Source organism: Eptesicus fuscus, chromosome 2 (assembly GCF_027574615.1).
Source record: "Eptesicus fuscus isolate TK198812 chromosome 2, DD_ASM_mEF_20220401, whole genome shotgun sequence".
In the NCBI taxonomy this organism is placed as follows: Eukaryota; Metazoa; Chordata; class Mammalia; order Chiroptera; family Vespertilionidae; genus Eptesicus; species Eptesicus fuscus.
In genome coordinates this window covers 93,503,589-93,521,367 of record NC_072474.1, presented here as the reverse complement: position 1 = coordinate 93,521,367, position 17,779 = coordinate 93,503,589, and the positions used below count along the sequence as shown (strand labels likewise).

General features: G+C 39.8%; 1 protein-coding gene and 1 non-coding gene across 2 annotated transcripts in view; one reads left to right on the top strand and one right to left on the bottom strand.

Moving 5' to 3' along the window:
* Positions 1–17,779, top strand: part of KLB (klotho beta) — a 35,019-nt gene that overhangs the window by 2,904 nt on the left and 14,336 nt on the right. The window contains exon 2 of the mRNA XM_008140223.3: positions 16,165–16,675. Coding sequence (XP_008138445.2) covers positions 16,165–16,675 — 511 coding nt within the window. The remainder of the gene's footprint in view (positions 1–16,164; positions 16,676–17,779) is intronic.
* On the bottom strand, positions 11,117–11,242 carry LOC114231081 (small nucleolar RNA SNORA25). Its single transcript, XR_003617060.2, has one exon. It is a non-coding gene; the product is annotated as a small nucleolar RNA SNORA25 (small nucleolar RNA).

The following is a 17,779-nucleotide window of genomic DNA, read 5'->3' as shown; positions in this document are numbered from 1 at the left end:
AAAAAAAAAGTGAAATATACTGCATAACCCAGTGACTTATAGCACTAGAGAGAAATCTGGCAGTGGTTTGGTAGCCTGAGGTGAACTTGTTTTTCCCACTTGTCCCCTCTCTGCCTTTCTTTTAACATAGAGAAGATTAATTGGATATTTTATGTTGCAATGGAGTGTTTCTTCCTTATTATGCCACCTTGTGACCCAAAAGAAGCATTCTTTAGGTTTAATTTTTAGTCCTTTATTGAGTGGTGTGTTTTTTTTTTTAAGCCTAATATAAACCTAAATTCATGGATGGTTATTATCACTCCACTTCCCAATCCTCAGCTATTGAGAAGATTGCATAGTGGCTATAGGGTCTTTTAAGTTCCAGGATGATCTTGAAAAGTCCATCTCAGTCTGAAATGTCCTGGTTTGGAGGAAACCTGAATTGTCTAGCCAGTCCTGAGACTGATCTGGACAGATCTGGTCATTGCCTGGCTTAAAGCAAGTCTAAGCCTCAGATAAAAATTTGTCGTAATCACACCAAAGGATGCTTCACTCTGAATCCATAACAATGTTCAGAACAGAAAGAGCACGCCTTGATTGGCTTGGCCATCTTTAAGCACCGCAAACATAGCTTTAAAGATTATCTAATTTTTGCAACAATATTGCTAGATGTCTGTTATTATTCCCATTTTACAGAGTGATACTTCTTAAAAAATGCATCATGTCACTTCCCTGCATAAAATCCATCAGTGATGTCCCAAAACTTCTGGGATAAAGTCCCCACTTTTCATCAAGATCCTCAAGACACAAACCCGGCCTCCATTCCAAGCTGCTTCCTGGCCATTCTCCCACCCACATCACTAATGCCAAACCTTTGCACCCCACACTCGGCTGTAATGCACTACTAAAGTGTCTGGATTTTACCTTACTAGTCCCCTCTGCTCAGCCTTCGTTAATGCTCTATTCAACTAAAATGCTTTTCTTACTCCCAGTTTTGCTGATAATGTCCTTTGAGACTCGATTTAGGCAGTTACCACCTCTGTTATTCTTGATCCTTTAGAGTCAGTGCCCCTCTGAAGGCTCACATGATAAGATGTGCATTGAATTCATACCATATGGTGCTTTTTTGTTTCCCCAACTAGACTGAGAGTTCTTTGAAAGAAGATGCTATTTTTTGTCTTCATATTTCCAGCACCTTGCACAGAATATTAGATACATGCTAGGTACATTGAATGAGTGGTTCAGGAATTTCTATCTTAAACTCGTAATCAAAGACCCAATCTCAAGTATAAAATACATATTTCATTGCATTATTACTAATTCCTGAAATTGCCTGTATTAATCCAGTGGTGTATTAGTGCGGACTCTTTTGGTTGCAAGTGACAGAAGCCTAATTCAAGTTGGCTTAAGCAAAAATGAGCGACTTCCTGGCTCAGTAACCAAATCACAGGAATGAATGGACCCGATAACCAGGACACTCTCAGAAGCCCTTCATCTCGGTCTTCCGTGTCCATTTCTTCTTGTAGGTTGGCATCTTTCTTCTTGGCAGAGGAAAGATTTCTTTCTCCCAAGTTCAATTTTTAAAATTTCAACCTGTGTGGCCTATGCTCTCATTCCTCAGATCCGCAAAGTCCCAAGGTTTCACATTAGTAAAGGCAGTAATTGTGCCTGTTTTTATTTTTAGATCAATATACATGCATAATATGACTTAAGTCTGTAGATTTCTTCCCCACTAAAAATGGAATATTTGAGAGCCTCTGAGAAAATATGCATAGAGGTTGGGGAAGATGAGTTTGCTCATGAGATGGTAGCTGAGTCATTTGATTACTGCCAGCTTCCATGGTAGTCTTGACCATTTCATAGCTCTAAATTATTATCTTTCATAGCCCTATTCTGTCTACATAGTACCAGGATTTCTCAATTTCGGTGCTAATGACATTTTGAGCCAGGTAATGCTTTGTTGTGGTGGGTTATCTTGTGCATTGAAGGATATTTAGCAGCCTCTACCCACTAGATTTCAGTAATACCCCTGTTGTCCAGATTGTGACAACTGAAATGTCTCCAGACATTGCCAAATATACCCTGGGGGGAAGGGCAAAATTCCTCTTCCTTCCCTCCCTTAAAAACAACTGACGAAGTGGTTAAAGGCATGAAGCATAAAGAGCAAGGACGTTGAAATATAACCAGTTCGAGGGACATAAAAAAGATAATTTACAAAATCACCTCAAGGAGATTTTCACAGATCTGTAAGTTGCACACAAACTCAAAATTAACTTATAGTATTATCAGGATGTTTCAGGATAAGAAACAAAGCTTTAAGAAATGTTAAATGAGAAAATAATGTTGATGATTATATCTAGTTTGACTTTTCACATATTGGAAATAAAGACTGGTTTTTAGTTATTTGTGAAATACTTGAAAGAGCTGGCCCAAACCATTGCTCTTACATACATACTGTATTTTCCGGCGTATAAGATGACTGGGCGTATAGAAGATTTTCCTGGGTTAAAAAGTCGTCTTATACGCCGGAAAATTCGGTAGTTATTTATGAGCAAAACACTAAACCTACTTTTTGAAAGCTTGTACTTTTTTAAAAAGCAAAATTTAAGAATTCAAGCAACATATTATAGAAATAATTTTTATCCATTTTTGACACTATAACATTGTGTTTCACAAAGTGTAGTTTTTTGCACATCACTCCATGTTGGCTTTTTTGTTTGTTTGCATATCCAAGAATCACATGTACTCTTAATTATTAAAACATATTAAAATGTTTGTTTTAAAAGGAAACTTTATATTCTACTATACATGAGAGACTAGTATTTTCTAATACCCTTAAAATAAATATGTAACACTTAAAATAAAAATTTTCATTTTTGTTACACCTAATGTCATCTCCCATACAAAAGAGGTAGGTGTACCAGACTTGGAAAACACCACAGAATGGGCAAATTTTACTCTGCATTTTAGTATACATTCTGTCCTAAAACCAAACACAGGGTCATTTAAAAAATGCGTCATAAAGTAATTTTTCTTATGTCATTAAAATAATTTACATAATGTAATAGTATTTATAAGATGGGAAAATGCTAACATTCATGTTTATATATTATGAGTATTTTAAATATGCATTGTTTATTTTCTGAATATTTAAAGTAAACTTTAAAATCTTTAGTAATAAAATAGACTATATAAGTAAATATATGTCAACACTTTTGCGTATACTACACACAAATGATGAAATAATGTTTTAAATTCCTCAGGGGCTTAAGAGATTGTTTAATACTGGGAAAGAGGCTTTCAGGACAAGAAGTGTTGGGAAACACTAATCTAGGTCAGGGCCTTACCAACTTGTTCCTCAGCCTGGGATATTTACTTCTCCCTATTTTTTCATCTCTTTGGGAAACTGTATCAGCATTTCTTGCCATCATCCCTTCAGAGAAGCTCACACCAGGCTGGGGTATGTGTTAGATATTCAATAAATAATTCAACAGATTATTTTATAATTAAATAAGACCTACCTTATCCCAGAAAGGATATAAAATTGCAATTGAAGAGAAGTTGGTTTCACACACACACACACACACACACACACACACTTCAACACATACTCTGGCACAAACATACAGTCTTTTCAGAACATGCAAATCAATTAGGTATGCCAGTTTCTATGAAAAGTTTTACATTTACAGCCCACCTTGAACCAAGCTGCAGAAGGCTGACAACTCTCCAAGCTGAGTTCATGGGGGTTCACTGTGTTATTCTTTCGATTTTTGTATACTGTGACAATTTCCACAATTAAAAATAAAAAATAAAGTAGACGGTAAAGAAAATATGTTATATTTTAAAATAAAACAATCACCTCTACACTTCTTGAAGGCTCTGTCAAAATTGTTAACCAAAATGTAGTGTGAAAACTGCAAAAACAGCTGTGAAAAAGCCATCATTCACATGATTAACAGCTAAGCCTTCTCTGCCAGGAGGCTGCTGCAACTGCTTTCTTGAACAAGAAGAATGCATATTTCACAGGCACATTTAAATGGATTAAATGTCATCTTTAAACCTCTCCTGCCCAACCCCCCACCAATGTCTTGAAGACTAAGTATGATATTTTGACATGGAAATACTAACAGAATCCTTTTTTAGTTTGTTTTGGTTAGATAGAACCAAAATCTTCAAAGATCATCTGAAATGACTTTTTTCCCATAAGATAAAGGAATTTTTAAAAATTCCTGCATTAAAGTTGGGTTGCTAAATCTTGTAGCTAAAAAGCTAGCCCAGCCCGGCTGGCATGGCTCAGTGGTTGAGCATCGACCTATGAACCAGGATGTTATCATTCAATTTCTGGTCAGGATACATGCCTGGGTTGCAAGCTCGATCCCGTGCAGGAGGCAATTAATCAATGATTCTCTCTCATCATTGATGTTTCTCTGTTTCTCTCTCTCTCTCTCTCTCTCTCTCTCTCTCTCTCTCTCTCTCTCTCTCTCTCTCTCTCTCTTTCTCTCTCTCTCCCCTCGCTTTCCTCTCTGAAATCAATATATATATATTAATAATTCTTTATTGTTGAAAGTATTATATATGTTCCCCTTTTCCCCCATTGACCCCATCCAGCCTGCCCCCCCCCCTTTTTTTTAAAGCTAGCTCAAGCTTTTCTGTCAATGAAGGACAGGAAAAAATGTTTTTAAAAAATTGTTATTTGCTACTTTCCACACTTTGCCCTCCCACCCCACTCCCCAAAAAAGAATGCAGAAACGGGGAGAAAAAAGGACAGAGATTGGTCTTAATTCTTAAGTGGAGTGTTGAAACATTCCTACAGCTAATGTTTTGACATTCTATACTACTATTCTTAATAATTATTTTTATAGTAAGACTATTTTATTGCATACCTACTGTAGTTTCAGAAACTGCCCTAGGTACTTTTCATATATTAATTCTCACATCAACCCTACCAGGTAAGTATTCTTATAGCCATTTTATAGTTGACTAGAGGCCCAATGCACGAATTCGTGCATGGCTGGGGTCTGGCCAGCCTGCCTCGATCAGGTGGATTGGGCTGGGCCGGCCAGGGGGAGGGGCCCTGGGCAGTTAGCTGGCCCACCCCGCCCCCTGGACAAAGGGGATAATTTGCATATTAGGCTTTTATTGTATACTAGTGGTCTGGTGCACGAAATTCGTGCACATTAAAAGGGGATTAATTAGAGCAAATATTTTAATATTGCTATTTGCCCTTTCTCTATAATAGAATTGTCAGAGATGAAAGAAAATTAGTAAAATGTATATGAAAATCCTCCTATCAGAGTCTGGGGTGCACCATGGGACCCAGAGTCAAGTCCCTGCCCACCCACGTGCGCCTCAAAATTGAGTGAGACCCAGACCTGGCCGCCCTCCCCCCCATTGGGCTAGATCCAGACTGGCCAGTTCCACCCTTGTCAAGCCCCGCCAGGTGGGGGGGGGGGCGCAGCCTTGAGGTCCCCCATCAAGCCCTGCTGGGTGGGGCGTGGCCTGAGGTCCCCTGTCAAGCCCTACCAGGTGGGGGGCTTGGCATGAGGTCCCCCGGCCTGGCACCAGGGTGGGGGGGCGTGGCCTGAGGTTCCCTGTCAAGCCCCACAGGGGCAGGGCAGGGAGCAGCCTCAGGTCCCTGCTGATTGCTCGTTAAGGCTCGTTACAGGAACTCAGCCTCTGCTGTGGGTGCAGCCATCTTGTGTTATGGAAACCCTCACCTCAGCTGTGGGTGCCGCCACGTTTGTGGCAGAGTGACGGTCAATTTGCATATTCTCCCTTTATTATATAGGATGATGAAACTGAAGCCCAGAGAAATTTGCCTGAGGTTACACAGCTGATAAGTGTTGGTTTTTTTTTTTTACTCCATAGTAAGTATCAGAGCCAAAATTCAAATCTTAGCCTGAATCCAAGTTAGCCAGGTTTAATGGCATGAATCAGCTACCTAGGTAGATTCAATGGAAAATAACAATTTACAGCTTTAAATGCATAGCAGTCACTAGTGTTGATACTGACTCAACAGATATTTGACTTCACTTTGCCTATTTAAAGACCAGAACAATTTATGTACATGTTTTATTTGTCCGCAAAATCTATGAATAATTTATCACTGATTCATTGTCCCCATGATTTTAATTTTTATTTGCTCAAAACTTTAGTGCTCACCAGGTTGGCACAGCTCAGTGGTTGAGCGTCGACTTATGAACTAGGAGGTCACAGTTCAATTCATGGTCAGGGTACATGCCCGGGTTGTGAGCTCAATCCCCAGTGTAGGGGTGTGCAGGAGGCAGCCCATTGATGATTCTCTCTCATCATTGATGTTTCTATCTCTCTATCCCTCTCTCTTCCTCTCTGAAATCAATAAATATATATATATATATTTATTTTTTTATTTTAATGCTCCATTAAAGTGATGTTAAATCACATATGTGTGCCCTTGGCAATACCATCTAAAGTTTAAGTAAATGTTAACACCATTATTTATTTAATTAGCTAATGATCATAGTATTTATATGATCATCCCAACTCATCTCCATTAGGACCTAAGACACCTCCAACAAAATACAGAAAATAATGATCAAACAAGTTAAAACTAGCATTCTTATACACGTTTCTAATCAAATTTGAATAAAGATGAAAACCGCTTACAGATCAGAATTGCCAAAGACAGTTTCTGTAATCAGAAAGCACCGTTAGATACAAGAATCATGTAAAAAAACACACAACACTATTTATAGATGACAACTGGAATCCAAAACCTTCAAGAGAGCAATGTTTACTTTTTCTAATCATTAAGTAGAAAAAGTTATACTTCAGTGAATGATTAACAAGCGTTTAAATAAATGTAATTATAAATGCTCAGAAAATAACATTGGGATCATGTTTAAACAGCTTGATTTGATATGAACACTCTCATACATGGAAAATTAGGCCCAACTGGAGATCAGAAAATAACGTTAAGTAATGGAAACGGTACTAAATATGATGTATCTTTGAACTGAGGGAAACTTCACATTAGTTTATAGTATAAAATAAGTCATTTAATTGTATATAAAAAGGCTTACTGAGAAAACTCAACCTTAGGAAATAGTCTTTGTTTCAGAAAAAGGTATAATCAGAACTATTAAACATTAACAATGAGTTCGTTGCTGAAAAGTAGCAGGGATGCTGAAAATACATCAAAGCATTTCACTTACTAACTAGTAATGAGTGCATAGTTAACTAATCAAAGTGGTTCTTGGGTGATCTAGTACTGCTTCCCGAAAGTGTGTCTGGGAGAGTCCATTGGTTGCTTCTTCACAGCATCATATCTTGACCAGAGATTATGTGACTGAGTCTTAAATAAAGGGCTGGGGGTTACTGTTATCGGTTCTTCTTTCATGTTAATCACATATGCATTGTACGTCTCCCCCTTTTACCTTTAAATATCAGCGTATTGTTACAGAATAAACAAACGTTCTTTAATATATAATGGAATCCAGAATAACAACTTTTTTTAAGTTTCTGGTTTTTCCTTTGAGATTTATGGAACTTGGAGAAACTGAAGAGTGAAAGCAAAGAACAATTAAATTCACTGATAGAAACTATTTGTTTCAACCAATGCTCTTGACCTTTATATTTTTTTAAATATATTTTTATTGATTTCAGAGAGGAAGGGAGAGGGAAAGAGAGATAGAAACATCAATAATGAGAGAGAATCATTGATGGCCTGCCTCCTGCATGCCCCCCACTGGGGAGTGAACCCACAACCCGGGCATGTGCCCTGACTGGGAAATCAAACTGTGACTTCCTGGTTCATAGGTCGACGCTCAACCACTGAGCCACGCCAGCTGGGCTTGACCTTTTTAAAATACAAAAATGATGCATTTTTACCACAACATTCAAACAATACATAACACATAAAGTTAAAAATGAAGTCTCAAAAAAAAAAAAAAAAGAATTCTCCTCTATAATTCTTACTTCCTAACTCCATATCCAGAAGTAACAACTGCTAGCAGCTTGTTCAATGTCCAAATATTTTTCTATGTGTATATAAACACATACATTTGGTCAAATTTTTAATAAAATTTGAATCATATTAAGTTTTTCTTATCGTTTCTGATTAATTGAAACATAAAACTACACTGTTTTTATTCTATTTGTTTCTCCTAAAAGAGGTCAGAGGTCATAAAACAGGCACTGTTTTGTTCATCTCTATCTAAATGTCTACCATAGTGCCTTGTATTTGTTAAGTAAGTGTTTGTAGACTTGAATTTAAGGAAATAATCAATGTAAATGAATGAAGAGTAAAGAAGGATAAATAATAGCTGTGGGTTGAAGGAACTTCAAGAAAAATGATTTATCTAACTTGCTTTTGATGCTGTATATAATTTCTGTAAGGGAAAAAAGTTAAACAGAGCAGAAGATAATGCTGATGAATTCTCCATTTAATTGAGCACCGAGGTGTTGCTCCAGACTGCTTCTCTCCTGAGCATGTTCCTGGCACCCATACACTGACACATGGCTTTCTCAGTCCACTGGCCCTTGATTTGGGGCCATGGCTGTTATACTAATACACCCCTTGCATTTTCACAGCCTGTTCAATCACCATTGAATCTAAGATATAAAAGTGTGTTTCAAAGGCACATAATTTAATTTTCATGATGATATGACGGTGAACTACAAGGCTGAAGTACATAGTTCTAATTCTAGCTTTGCCACTAACTGGGACTTTGGGTAAGCCACTTATTTCTCGAGTTTCAGCTTCTTCATATAAAATATTAAAAAAAAATTTATTGATCCAAATGACCCCTAAGGTTCATCCTCTACCTCTAATTAGCAGGCATGAGCACAGAACTTGGAGCAATACAGCCTGGGCTTGACATCTCATGAAACTCTCCTCTAAAATGGGAATGATAATAGTACCTACTTCAAGAAACTTAAGTGTGGATTAAATGAGATAAATGTGGATTAAATGGAAAGCACTTAGAACAATGTCTGGCACATTTGGCACTAATAGATGTTAGTTATTACTGTTTATATTATTAACTAGAGGCCCGATGCATAAAGATTCGTGCAAGAATGGGCCTTCCTTCCCCTGGCTGCTGGCACCGCCTTCACTCTGGCAGGAGCCGCCTTTCTGCCTTCGCTCCGGCCCGGAGCCACTTTTCCGCCTTCCCACACTTCCCAGAGGCCTGGAGCAAATGGGGTGGTGTGGAACACCTGTGTCCTGCCCCGCCCCCAGCCTCTCAGCACCTTTGTATGCAAATTAACCCACCATCTTTGTTGGGTTAATTTGCATACTCACTCCTGATTGGCTGGTGGGCATTGCAAAGGTACGGTCAAATTGCATCTTTCTCTTTTATTAGTGTAGATTTTTCTATGGTTTTATAATTTAATCACTATTCTGTTCTATTTGATCATGAAAGTCACTCATCTTTAAGGACCATATATTAATGACTTGTTTGTAGGTGATGTAGTGTTAAACACTATGCAAGCACAGCATCCCTGCCCTCTCAGTCTAGCATTGACAGTGGTGTAAAGATCACCATCCTCAGTTGAGACAGTCAAATGTAGAAGTGGTCCATAGGGATTCATTTAGCCTCTGAGACCAGTGAGGACAGTATCCAATGCCAATACTGGGACAGGGAAATACACATAAATGTTACCTGCTGTGCTGGGCACTTGGACTACTATGTGGTGTTCTGAACACCCCAAAGTTGCTGGCAGGTCTTACAGAACCTTTCTAGGTGATCCTGAATTCCAGACATACATAGACATTTTCTTCTCAGCATGCAAGACTATTTAGTTCTTTTAATAACCAATTTCAGTGGAAAGGAAGCATAATTTTAAAACAGTATGTTGTGGTTCATATCCAGAGCTCTTTCCCCAACAGCTTCAAAATTTAGAACTGGCACATACGGAAAGCAGGATGGTTTAGTAAGGTGATCAGGGAGACCTGGGTTCAAATCCTAGCTCCACCACTATCCAGCCTCTGGGAACTTCAGTTTCTTCTCTAAAATTGGGAAAAGAAAATCTGCCTCGCAGAGGCTGTCAGGTGACCAACATACTAGCTGGCTCATAGTGGGCATTCATTCAACAAGTATTTTATGCCAGGCTCTATCCTGGGCCTCTAGTATGCATATAAGTTCCCCCAGATAATCTCTCTCCCCCCACCTTTCCTCTGATATTCATCAGTCTGTTCATGATTCTATGTTTCTGGATCTATTTTGTTCATTAGATTCCACATTTATTTTTGTTATTTTTAAAATATATTTTTATTAATTTCAGAGAGGATGGGAGAGGGAGAGGGAGAGAGAGATAGAAACATCAATGATGAGGGAGAATCATTGATTGGCTGCCTCCTGCACGTCCCCTACTGGGGATCGAGCCTGCAACCCAGGCATGTGCCCTTGGCTGGAATCAAACCTGGGACCCTTCACTCTGCAGGCCAACGCTCTATCCACTGAGCCAAACCAGCTAGGACTATTTGTGTTGTTGTAAGAATTTATGATTTCCAGAGTGGCTTTTATATTGACTCTATTTTTTTAAATATTTTTTATTGATTTCAGAGAGAGGAAGGGAGAGGGAAAAATAGAAATATCGATTAGCTGCTTTCTGCAAACCCCCACTGGGGATCGAGCCTACAACCCAGGTACATGCCCTGACCAGGAATCAAACTGTGACTTCCTGGTTCTTGGGATGATACTCAACCAACTGAACCACACTAGCCAGGCTATATTGACTATCTTTAACTCTTCATTCCTAAATCCTAAGGAAAATCTTCAGTTCCCAACCCAGGCTATTTTAGCTTTAATTATACTCTGAGATATGGTCCTTTTACATGAAAAAGTTACTAACAGGATTACCACTGTTAATTTAGTAAGAACAGAAAGCTGAAATTGGCATACAAATGTTATCTCTGGGCAAGGAACCTGGCCTCCAGTAAAGCTCCAATTTACTAATATTGATTTCTTCTAAACTCCCTTCTAATATCTGGGGAAACCACAGATGCTTCGTTTAATTAATTAGGAACTTTATTCTAGAGCTTTTTCCCTTTGTGTTCCCAGGTTTAGACTCTGGCTCAGGCATTGATTTAATTTAGTGATATTATAATGGAAATTAGAGTTCTATAACAATAAGAGGACCGTTTTTTAAATCTTATACTCCTCAGGAAAACATAGCAGTATTGAGCGTCTATTACATACTATGAAGATCTTCAATCTTAGGTCACAGAGTTAAGAGCTCCTGGTTTTGGTCCCATAAGCTCTCTTTGAAATGGCCAATAGGACCATTTTTTAAAGGAACAAATATATTAGAGCTTAGTTTTTACATGATTCCTATGGGGAAATCCTGAAACTATACAAACTGAGAACAATCAATGATTTGTTAAAATACTCTGCAAATATAATGATTACAAAGAAAATGGGAGGAAAATTAATTAAAATGAATTTTAATATGATTATTTCTGAGTTATTTCAACTATAGAAAACATGAATTTGAACAATAAAAATAGGATGGGTAAATATTTTCCTTATGAAAGGTGGTAACTTTTTTTTAATATTTAAATATTCTCTCCTAAGAATAATGAGGGTAAGATATTTCTAAGAGAGTTTCAAGATTGTCAAAAACATTAAAGAAATGATAGTGATATATTTAAGGAGATAATAGTCATCATTTTTTAGCAATGAACTACTGTAAAGTTCACATACCTTAAACACCTAATAAATATTTGTAGAATGCAGAATGAATGATTGAAGGTTAAAAAAATCTGAAACAGCAATTGTAATCAGTAGAATACAAGTATAAAGAAGTGCTGAGTAGATGAAAAAATGAATCAACCTGAAATTAATCTCAGTCCAAATGGATGAATAAAACTCAGTCAACTTCAAAAATAAAATAAAAATAAGGACAAACAGGTTAGTCATGAAACTCAAGGGGTAAAGGAGAGTTATTACAACATTATTTATGACAGGAAAAGGGGAAGGGAGGGAGGGAGGGAGGGAGGAAGGAAGAAGGAATCATTTCTATTAACACTCTTCATCCCACACAGACTCCCACTGTTGTTTTCCACAGCAAGTTAATTTTCAGCCTGCTCTTTCAAAATACTTCAAATTTACATTTGTGTAGTTTGCACAGGATCTTCACATATATTACCTCATTCCATCTTCACCACAATTCTCTGGAGTGTTTATTTTTAGCTCAGTGTAATGGAGAAGGGAACTGAGGCTGCTGAATGGGAAATGCATTTATCCAAGATCATAAAGCTCATTAGTCGCCGTGCCAGTACTGGAGGCTGGGTGTCCTGCTTTCAGACCCAGGCCCTGTCGCCTAGAGTGCCATGTAGGTGAGATGCACCTTTACATCGTTCTTCATGGCCATTTATCCCTAAAAAAGAGCAATCAATATTTCGAAGCAGGTGGTCAAAGAACACTCACGCCAAAGGACAAATTGGCCGGAAAACAATTTGGAGATATGTAAAACAACCTTAAAAATTGTTAGGTAGTCATTCTGGGATTAACAAAAGAAAATAACTCAAACAAATTAAAAGCTATATGCCAACCATTAGTTATTACAACCTTATTTATGATAGAAAAGGGGAAAGAGAGGAAGAGGGAGGGAGGGAGGGAGGAAAAGCTAATTTCTACCAAATGAGAGAGATGACTAAGTAAATTGTATTTCATAAAATTGGTGAACTATTATACTGTTAAGAGAGTTATGAAGACTGAAAACAACATGCAATATGTTCAGTCATTTTGGCTGGGAAATATACTGGAAAAAGCTGGCAGGGAACACAGGAATAGGAAAACAGTTTGCTGTTATTGTGGAATAGTTTTTACTTAATGCTTTGTTAAATAGCTTTAACAATAAACAAGTCCACATGAAGATATTTCAGCCAAAACGTGACTAAAATTAGGCACCGATTTGGAAATTTAACTTTGGACAATTGACTGGAGGTAACTTAGTTACAGACACGTGTAATGTGCTAGGTGTGCTCATCTGTCTTCAACCCACGCCCTCCAGGCACTCCCTCCACCAGTGTCCCGCCATGTCTCCCAACCTCTAGCCCCTTCATCTTGGGCTTCTAGAGTTGTGTCATGTTTGCTTCCTATCACCCACAGAACTGATCTGAGTCTGCATCTCCAGGGGCATCAAAGAGAACTGCCACGCTAGGCCAGAGCTGCCTCTCAATGATATGAGGCCCTGATAGCTGACCCCCGCCCCCCCAAAAAAAGCTGCTGACTTCCCCTTTAAGCTACTGAATTTAAAGAACAAAGGTTGAAGCTCCCTGAAATCAATCATTCCAAAGGTAGATGGCCTTGTCCAGATAGAGGGTAACCTTGGAAAACCGCAGAAAGACTGTTGTGCAAGGTTGCACACTCTATCCACTGCACTCCCCTCCTAGCCCCCTTTTAGTTTTCCCAGTAGCCCTCCCTCCTTTATGAGCATCCGAACAGCGGACACACGTGGATATCTCTGTTCCATCAAGATTTATGTCAAACGCACTATCTCTGAGCCATACTTTTTACCTTGTTACTTGGCAAACAGGATCAAGTTATAGCTATAAGCACTGTCCAAAGGACCTCCCCCACATTCTCTACACAAGAATGGAGAGGCTGCCTTCAGCCCAGGGCAAAGATAACCCTAGATACCTTGATAGCCTATGCAAACAGCAGAAAGGTGGAAGAGGCACTGTGGAACACGAAGGTCACCTTGGGGCCTGACGAAACATGTATATACTAGGAGATATACAGATCCAGAAAACGTGTTTGGAAAGATGTTGCAAAGGTACATATCCGTTGTCTTCTAAGCTGTCCTATTTCTCGTTAAAATGCTGATGCCACCAAGATTTTATCACAGCTTAGGTTATCTTTCATACCATCACTAAAATAGGCAATAAAACACCTATTTTAAAGACACGCCTCCCTCCCTTTCTTTTTCCTATTAGGACTGGTTCATCACTGACTCCATCTCAGTGTCTGATGGCGTCATATTCGCGTGGCAGCGAGTTTCTGGCTCAGGATCTTACATGGGTGCTGAGCTTTATAGTTTACACGTCGGAGGTGCATGACTGCCCTGGTCAAGTATCAAGGCATGAAGTGACTGATTAGAAAAGCAAGCAAGGAATTCTAGCAATGCATGACTGCTTTTGTTTCAAATCAGAAAAATATGCAGTTCTCAAGACTTTACTTCGTGATTCCAGGCTTTTCAGCCCTGACAGAGCAGCTGAGACCACGTAAGGTGGTGTCTGTCCCCAGGTCCCCTTGTGATTCCTTCCAGAAGCTGGAACCTCAGGCTGGAGGCAAGGGAGGAGGCTGCAGCTTGTACACTTCTCTGACGGGAGAGCATTCTTACAGATCCTTGGGGACATTTGGGTGCTAAATGGCTGCAGTGAAAACCAAGTAAGATCAGACAGACAGAGGTAATACCTCGAGATATCTACTTAAGAACATCTTCCCGGGAATGATTTCAATGAACTCTTCTTCCATCAAGCAACAAGGCACCAACTTTGAAATCCTCTCCCTTTATTGCCTACCTTTCCCCACCCTAGCAGGATTTATGAAACACAATTGCTGTCCGCAGGGTCTATTAGGTTTGAACCATTTGGCACATTTGATTGTTCTTGACTCACAGAGGCCCTTTCAGATAATTCAACCCAATACACAATGTCTCTAATGAGCAAAAGAAACGCCAAGGAAGAAAGAAAAGCAGACTGTGAGTTAAAGGGAAGGGTGGGCACACTTGTTTTAGAAACAGCCAAACAGAGGAGAAATTGGGAGACCTGGGAAGAGGCAAGCAAGTCAAATGCTGAGGGAAAAGAGACATGGACACAGATAAAGGATGATTTTATGACTGGCCAGGGGTCCTTAATTGGAGTCCTTAATGTTTGCTCCTCCTTCTGTTAGAGCTCATGGCCCTTTAATGAACCTGCCTTTTTGCTTTAAATATTTTTTTTCATTTAAGGCCTTATTTTATGCCATTTTATGTTTCTCTTTCACACATTTCAGTCTTATTTTTTCAATAAGATTATTGGCTCCTGAGGGCAAGTTCCTGTTCCATTTATTTCAGCCTCTCAGGGCTGGCAAGACAGGCATTGAGTGACACGCGTACCTATTAAACAGACTGGAAACCAATCATGAGGCGCTGTCATAAGAGCTCAACTGGAAATGTAAACTCCAGGAGACTAATAATAATAACATCCTTTTTTTTTGAGAGAGAGAGAAGAGAGAGAGAGAGAAACATCAATTTGCAGTTCCACTTAGGTATTCATTAGGTGATTCTTGTATGTGCCCTTACCGGGGATCAAACCCACAACCTTGCCGTATCGGACGATGCTCTAACTAACTGAGCTACCTAGTCAAGGCAATAACATTCATCTTTAGGCAGTAGCTCCTAAGTGCTACATATTTAATGCTGTGCTACAGATTTAATTCATATATTAGCTCTACATCTAACAACTCTACAAAGGGTATTATTATTGTTGTTTCTAACTTCATTTTACAGATGAGGATAGTAACAGATTTCAGATAGGTTAAGTGACTTATCTGAGGCCACACATTAAACACCTGAACTTCAAGCCCCAGTGTGCTGACCTCGAGACCCACACACCGTCCCCTGGTTTTCTGCTTTATGCAGCGCCTGCCACACTTTTATAATGATAGTAATAATAGCTAAGGCGTCTGTAGAAGTTACTCTGTGCCAGGCACTGTTCTGAGGCCCTGCACGCACATTAATTCATTTAAGCCTCATAGCAAGCCTAGGAGGAGGCTCTATTATTATTCATTTACAGGATCTAGATCCCACATTATCCTGGACTTCTAAGTCAGGGCCAGAAGGAGGTTCTGTGGGACAATGAAAGCTCACTACTCTGCGTCTTTTTATCTAAAGGAAGAAATCCTCTAATCCACATGGTATCTTCACCTGCACCAGCCCCAGGAGGGCCCAGGAAGGGGGTCAGGGAGAAGAGACGTAAGATGGAGTTTGGACGAGGGCTCTCTGCCTGCCTCTCAGCCATCCTATAGGAGAGGCTTGGGTTGCAAGCCAGGGGAAGTGGGCAGAGCACCGATTCTGAGGCCATTGGGGTTTCCCGGCAGCTCTCCTCTGCACCACCCTACGCTTCATTCATTTAACCATGAAAGACCTTCTACCCACCACGTCAAACCCTTGTGAGAACAATAAAAGTTAATCATATTTTCTTCTTCTTAGGCTCACTCGAAAGTTTGGCATAACTACAACATAAATTTCCGCCCGCATCAGAAGGGGTGGTTATCGATCACACTGGGATCCCATTGGATTGAACCAAACAGACCAGAAAACACGATGGATGTACTCAAGTGCCAACAGTCCATGGTTTCTGTGCTCGGGTGGTTTGCCAACCCTATCCACGGGGACGGGGACTACCCAGAGCTGATGAAAAAGCAGTTGCTCTCCATTCTGCCCCTTTTCTCAGAAGCAGAGAAGAATGAGGTGAGGGGCACAGCTGACTTCTTTGCCTTTTCCTTTGGGCCCAACAATTTCAAGCCCCAGAACACCATGGCTAAAATGGGACAAAATGTGTCGCTCAATTTGAGAGAAGTGCTGAACTGGATTAAGCTGGAATATGGCCACCCCCGGATCTTGATTACTGAGAATGGCTGGTTCACGGACAGTCATGTGAAAACAGAAGATACCACAGCCATCTACATGATGAAGAATTTCCTCAACCAGGTTCTTCAAGGTTGGTTTGCACATTAGCTCAATTAAAAAAAATTTTTTTAAATATTATTCTATACATTTAAAGTTGCCTTTGACTATATGATTATTGTTATCACAGCTTTTATATTGTTCAGTGTTGACCGAATTATTTTACAATATATTTTTATTGATTTCAGAGAGGAGGGGAAAGGGAGAGAAAGAAAGAAACATCAATGATGAGAATCATTGATCGGCTGCCTCGTGCACGCCCCCCTACTGGGGATTGAGCCCGAAACCCAGGCATGTGCCATGACAGGGAATCGAACCATGACCTCCTGGTTCATAGGTTGATGCTCAACCACTGAGACATGCTGGCTGGGCGACAAAATTTTTTAATGTTATCTCATGTTCTTTTTTAGTGAAAGCTTGAGAACAAAATAATTTTAGACTGTAGATACATCATTAATTGGCAACAAGATGCTGTTTCATTCTATCAAAAAGGACATGATGCTGAGAAAGATGTCCAAAGTTTTTGTAACAGTAGAGCTTTAGTCTAAGATGCTGACGGCTTTCTTGGAATTGTGCTTTCACTCTATTACACGTCTAGATGATGAAAAATCTGAAGACAAAGAGTGAGCCACGAATGTCAAAGCTGAGTCATTTCTATTGATCCTGAGTATTTATTTATCTGACCCTCTCTTATCCCCTCATTCCTTTTCCATTACTCAAGCAGTGACATCTACAGGTGGCTAATTGAAATAATGGAGAATACAAACTCGAATCATGATGGCTCTGTCAGAGCTGGGCTCCATTTCATGCAAATATAAAGGAATTCCCGGTAGATCCTTCTGAAACGCTGTCACTCTGTTTAAAAGCCACATGTCTGGAGAAAAACCCCAGATTCTGCCCAAGAGAGTGCTCAGGGAGGGTCCTCAGGAAGAGCAAGAGCCTGCTGCCCCACCTGCAGGAAGGAGCAGCGTGGAACAGAGTGTGCCCAGCCACCAGCACGCGCAGATGGGGCCTCTGGAGCAGAGGGCCTGTGCCCAACGCCATGCCCGTGGGCAGAAGGGTGTCGTTTCCCAGGCGTTACTATCCCACCTCTCCTCAGTGCCCTACAATACCAACGGGGCTAGGACCAGGGCCTGAT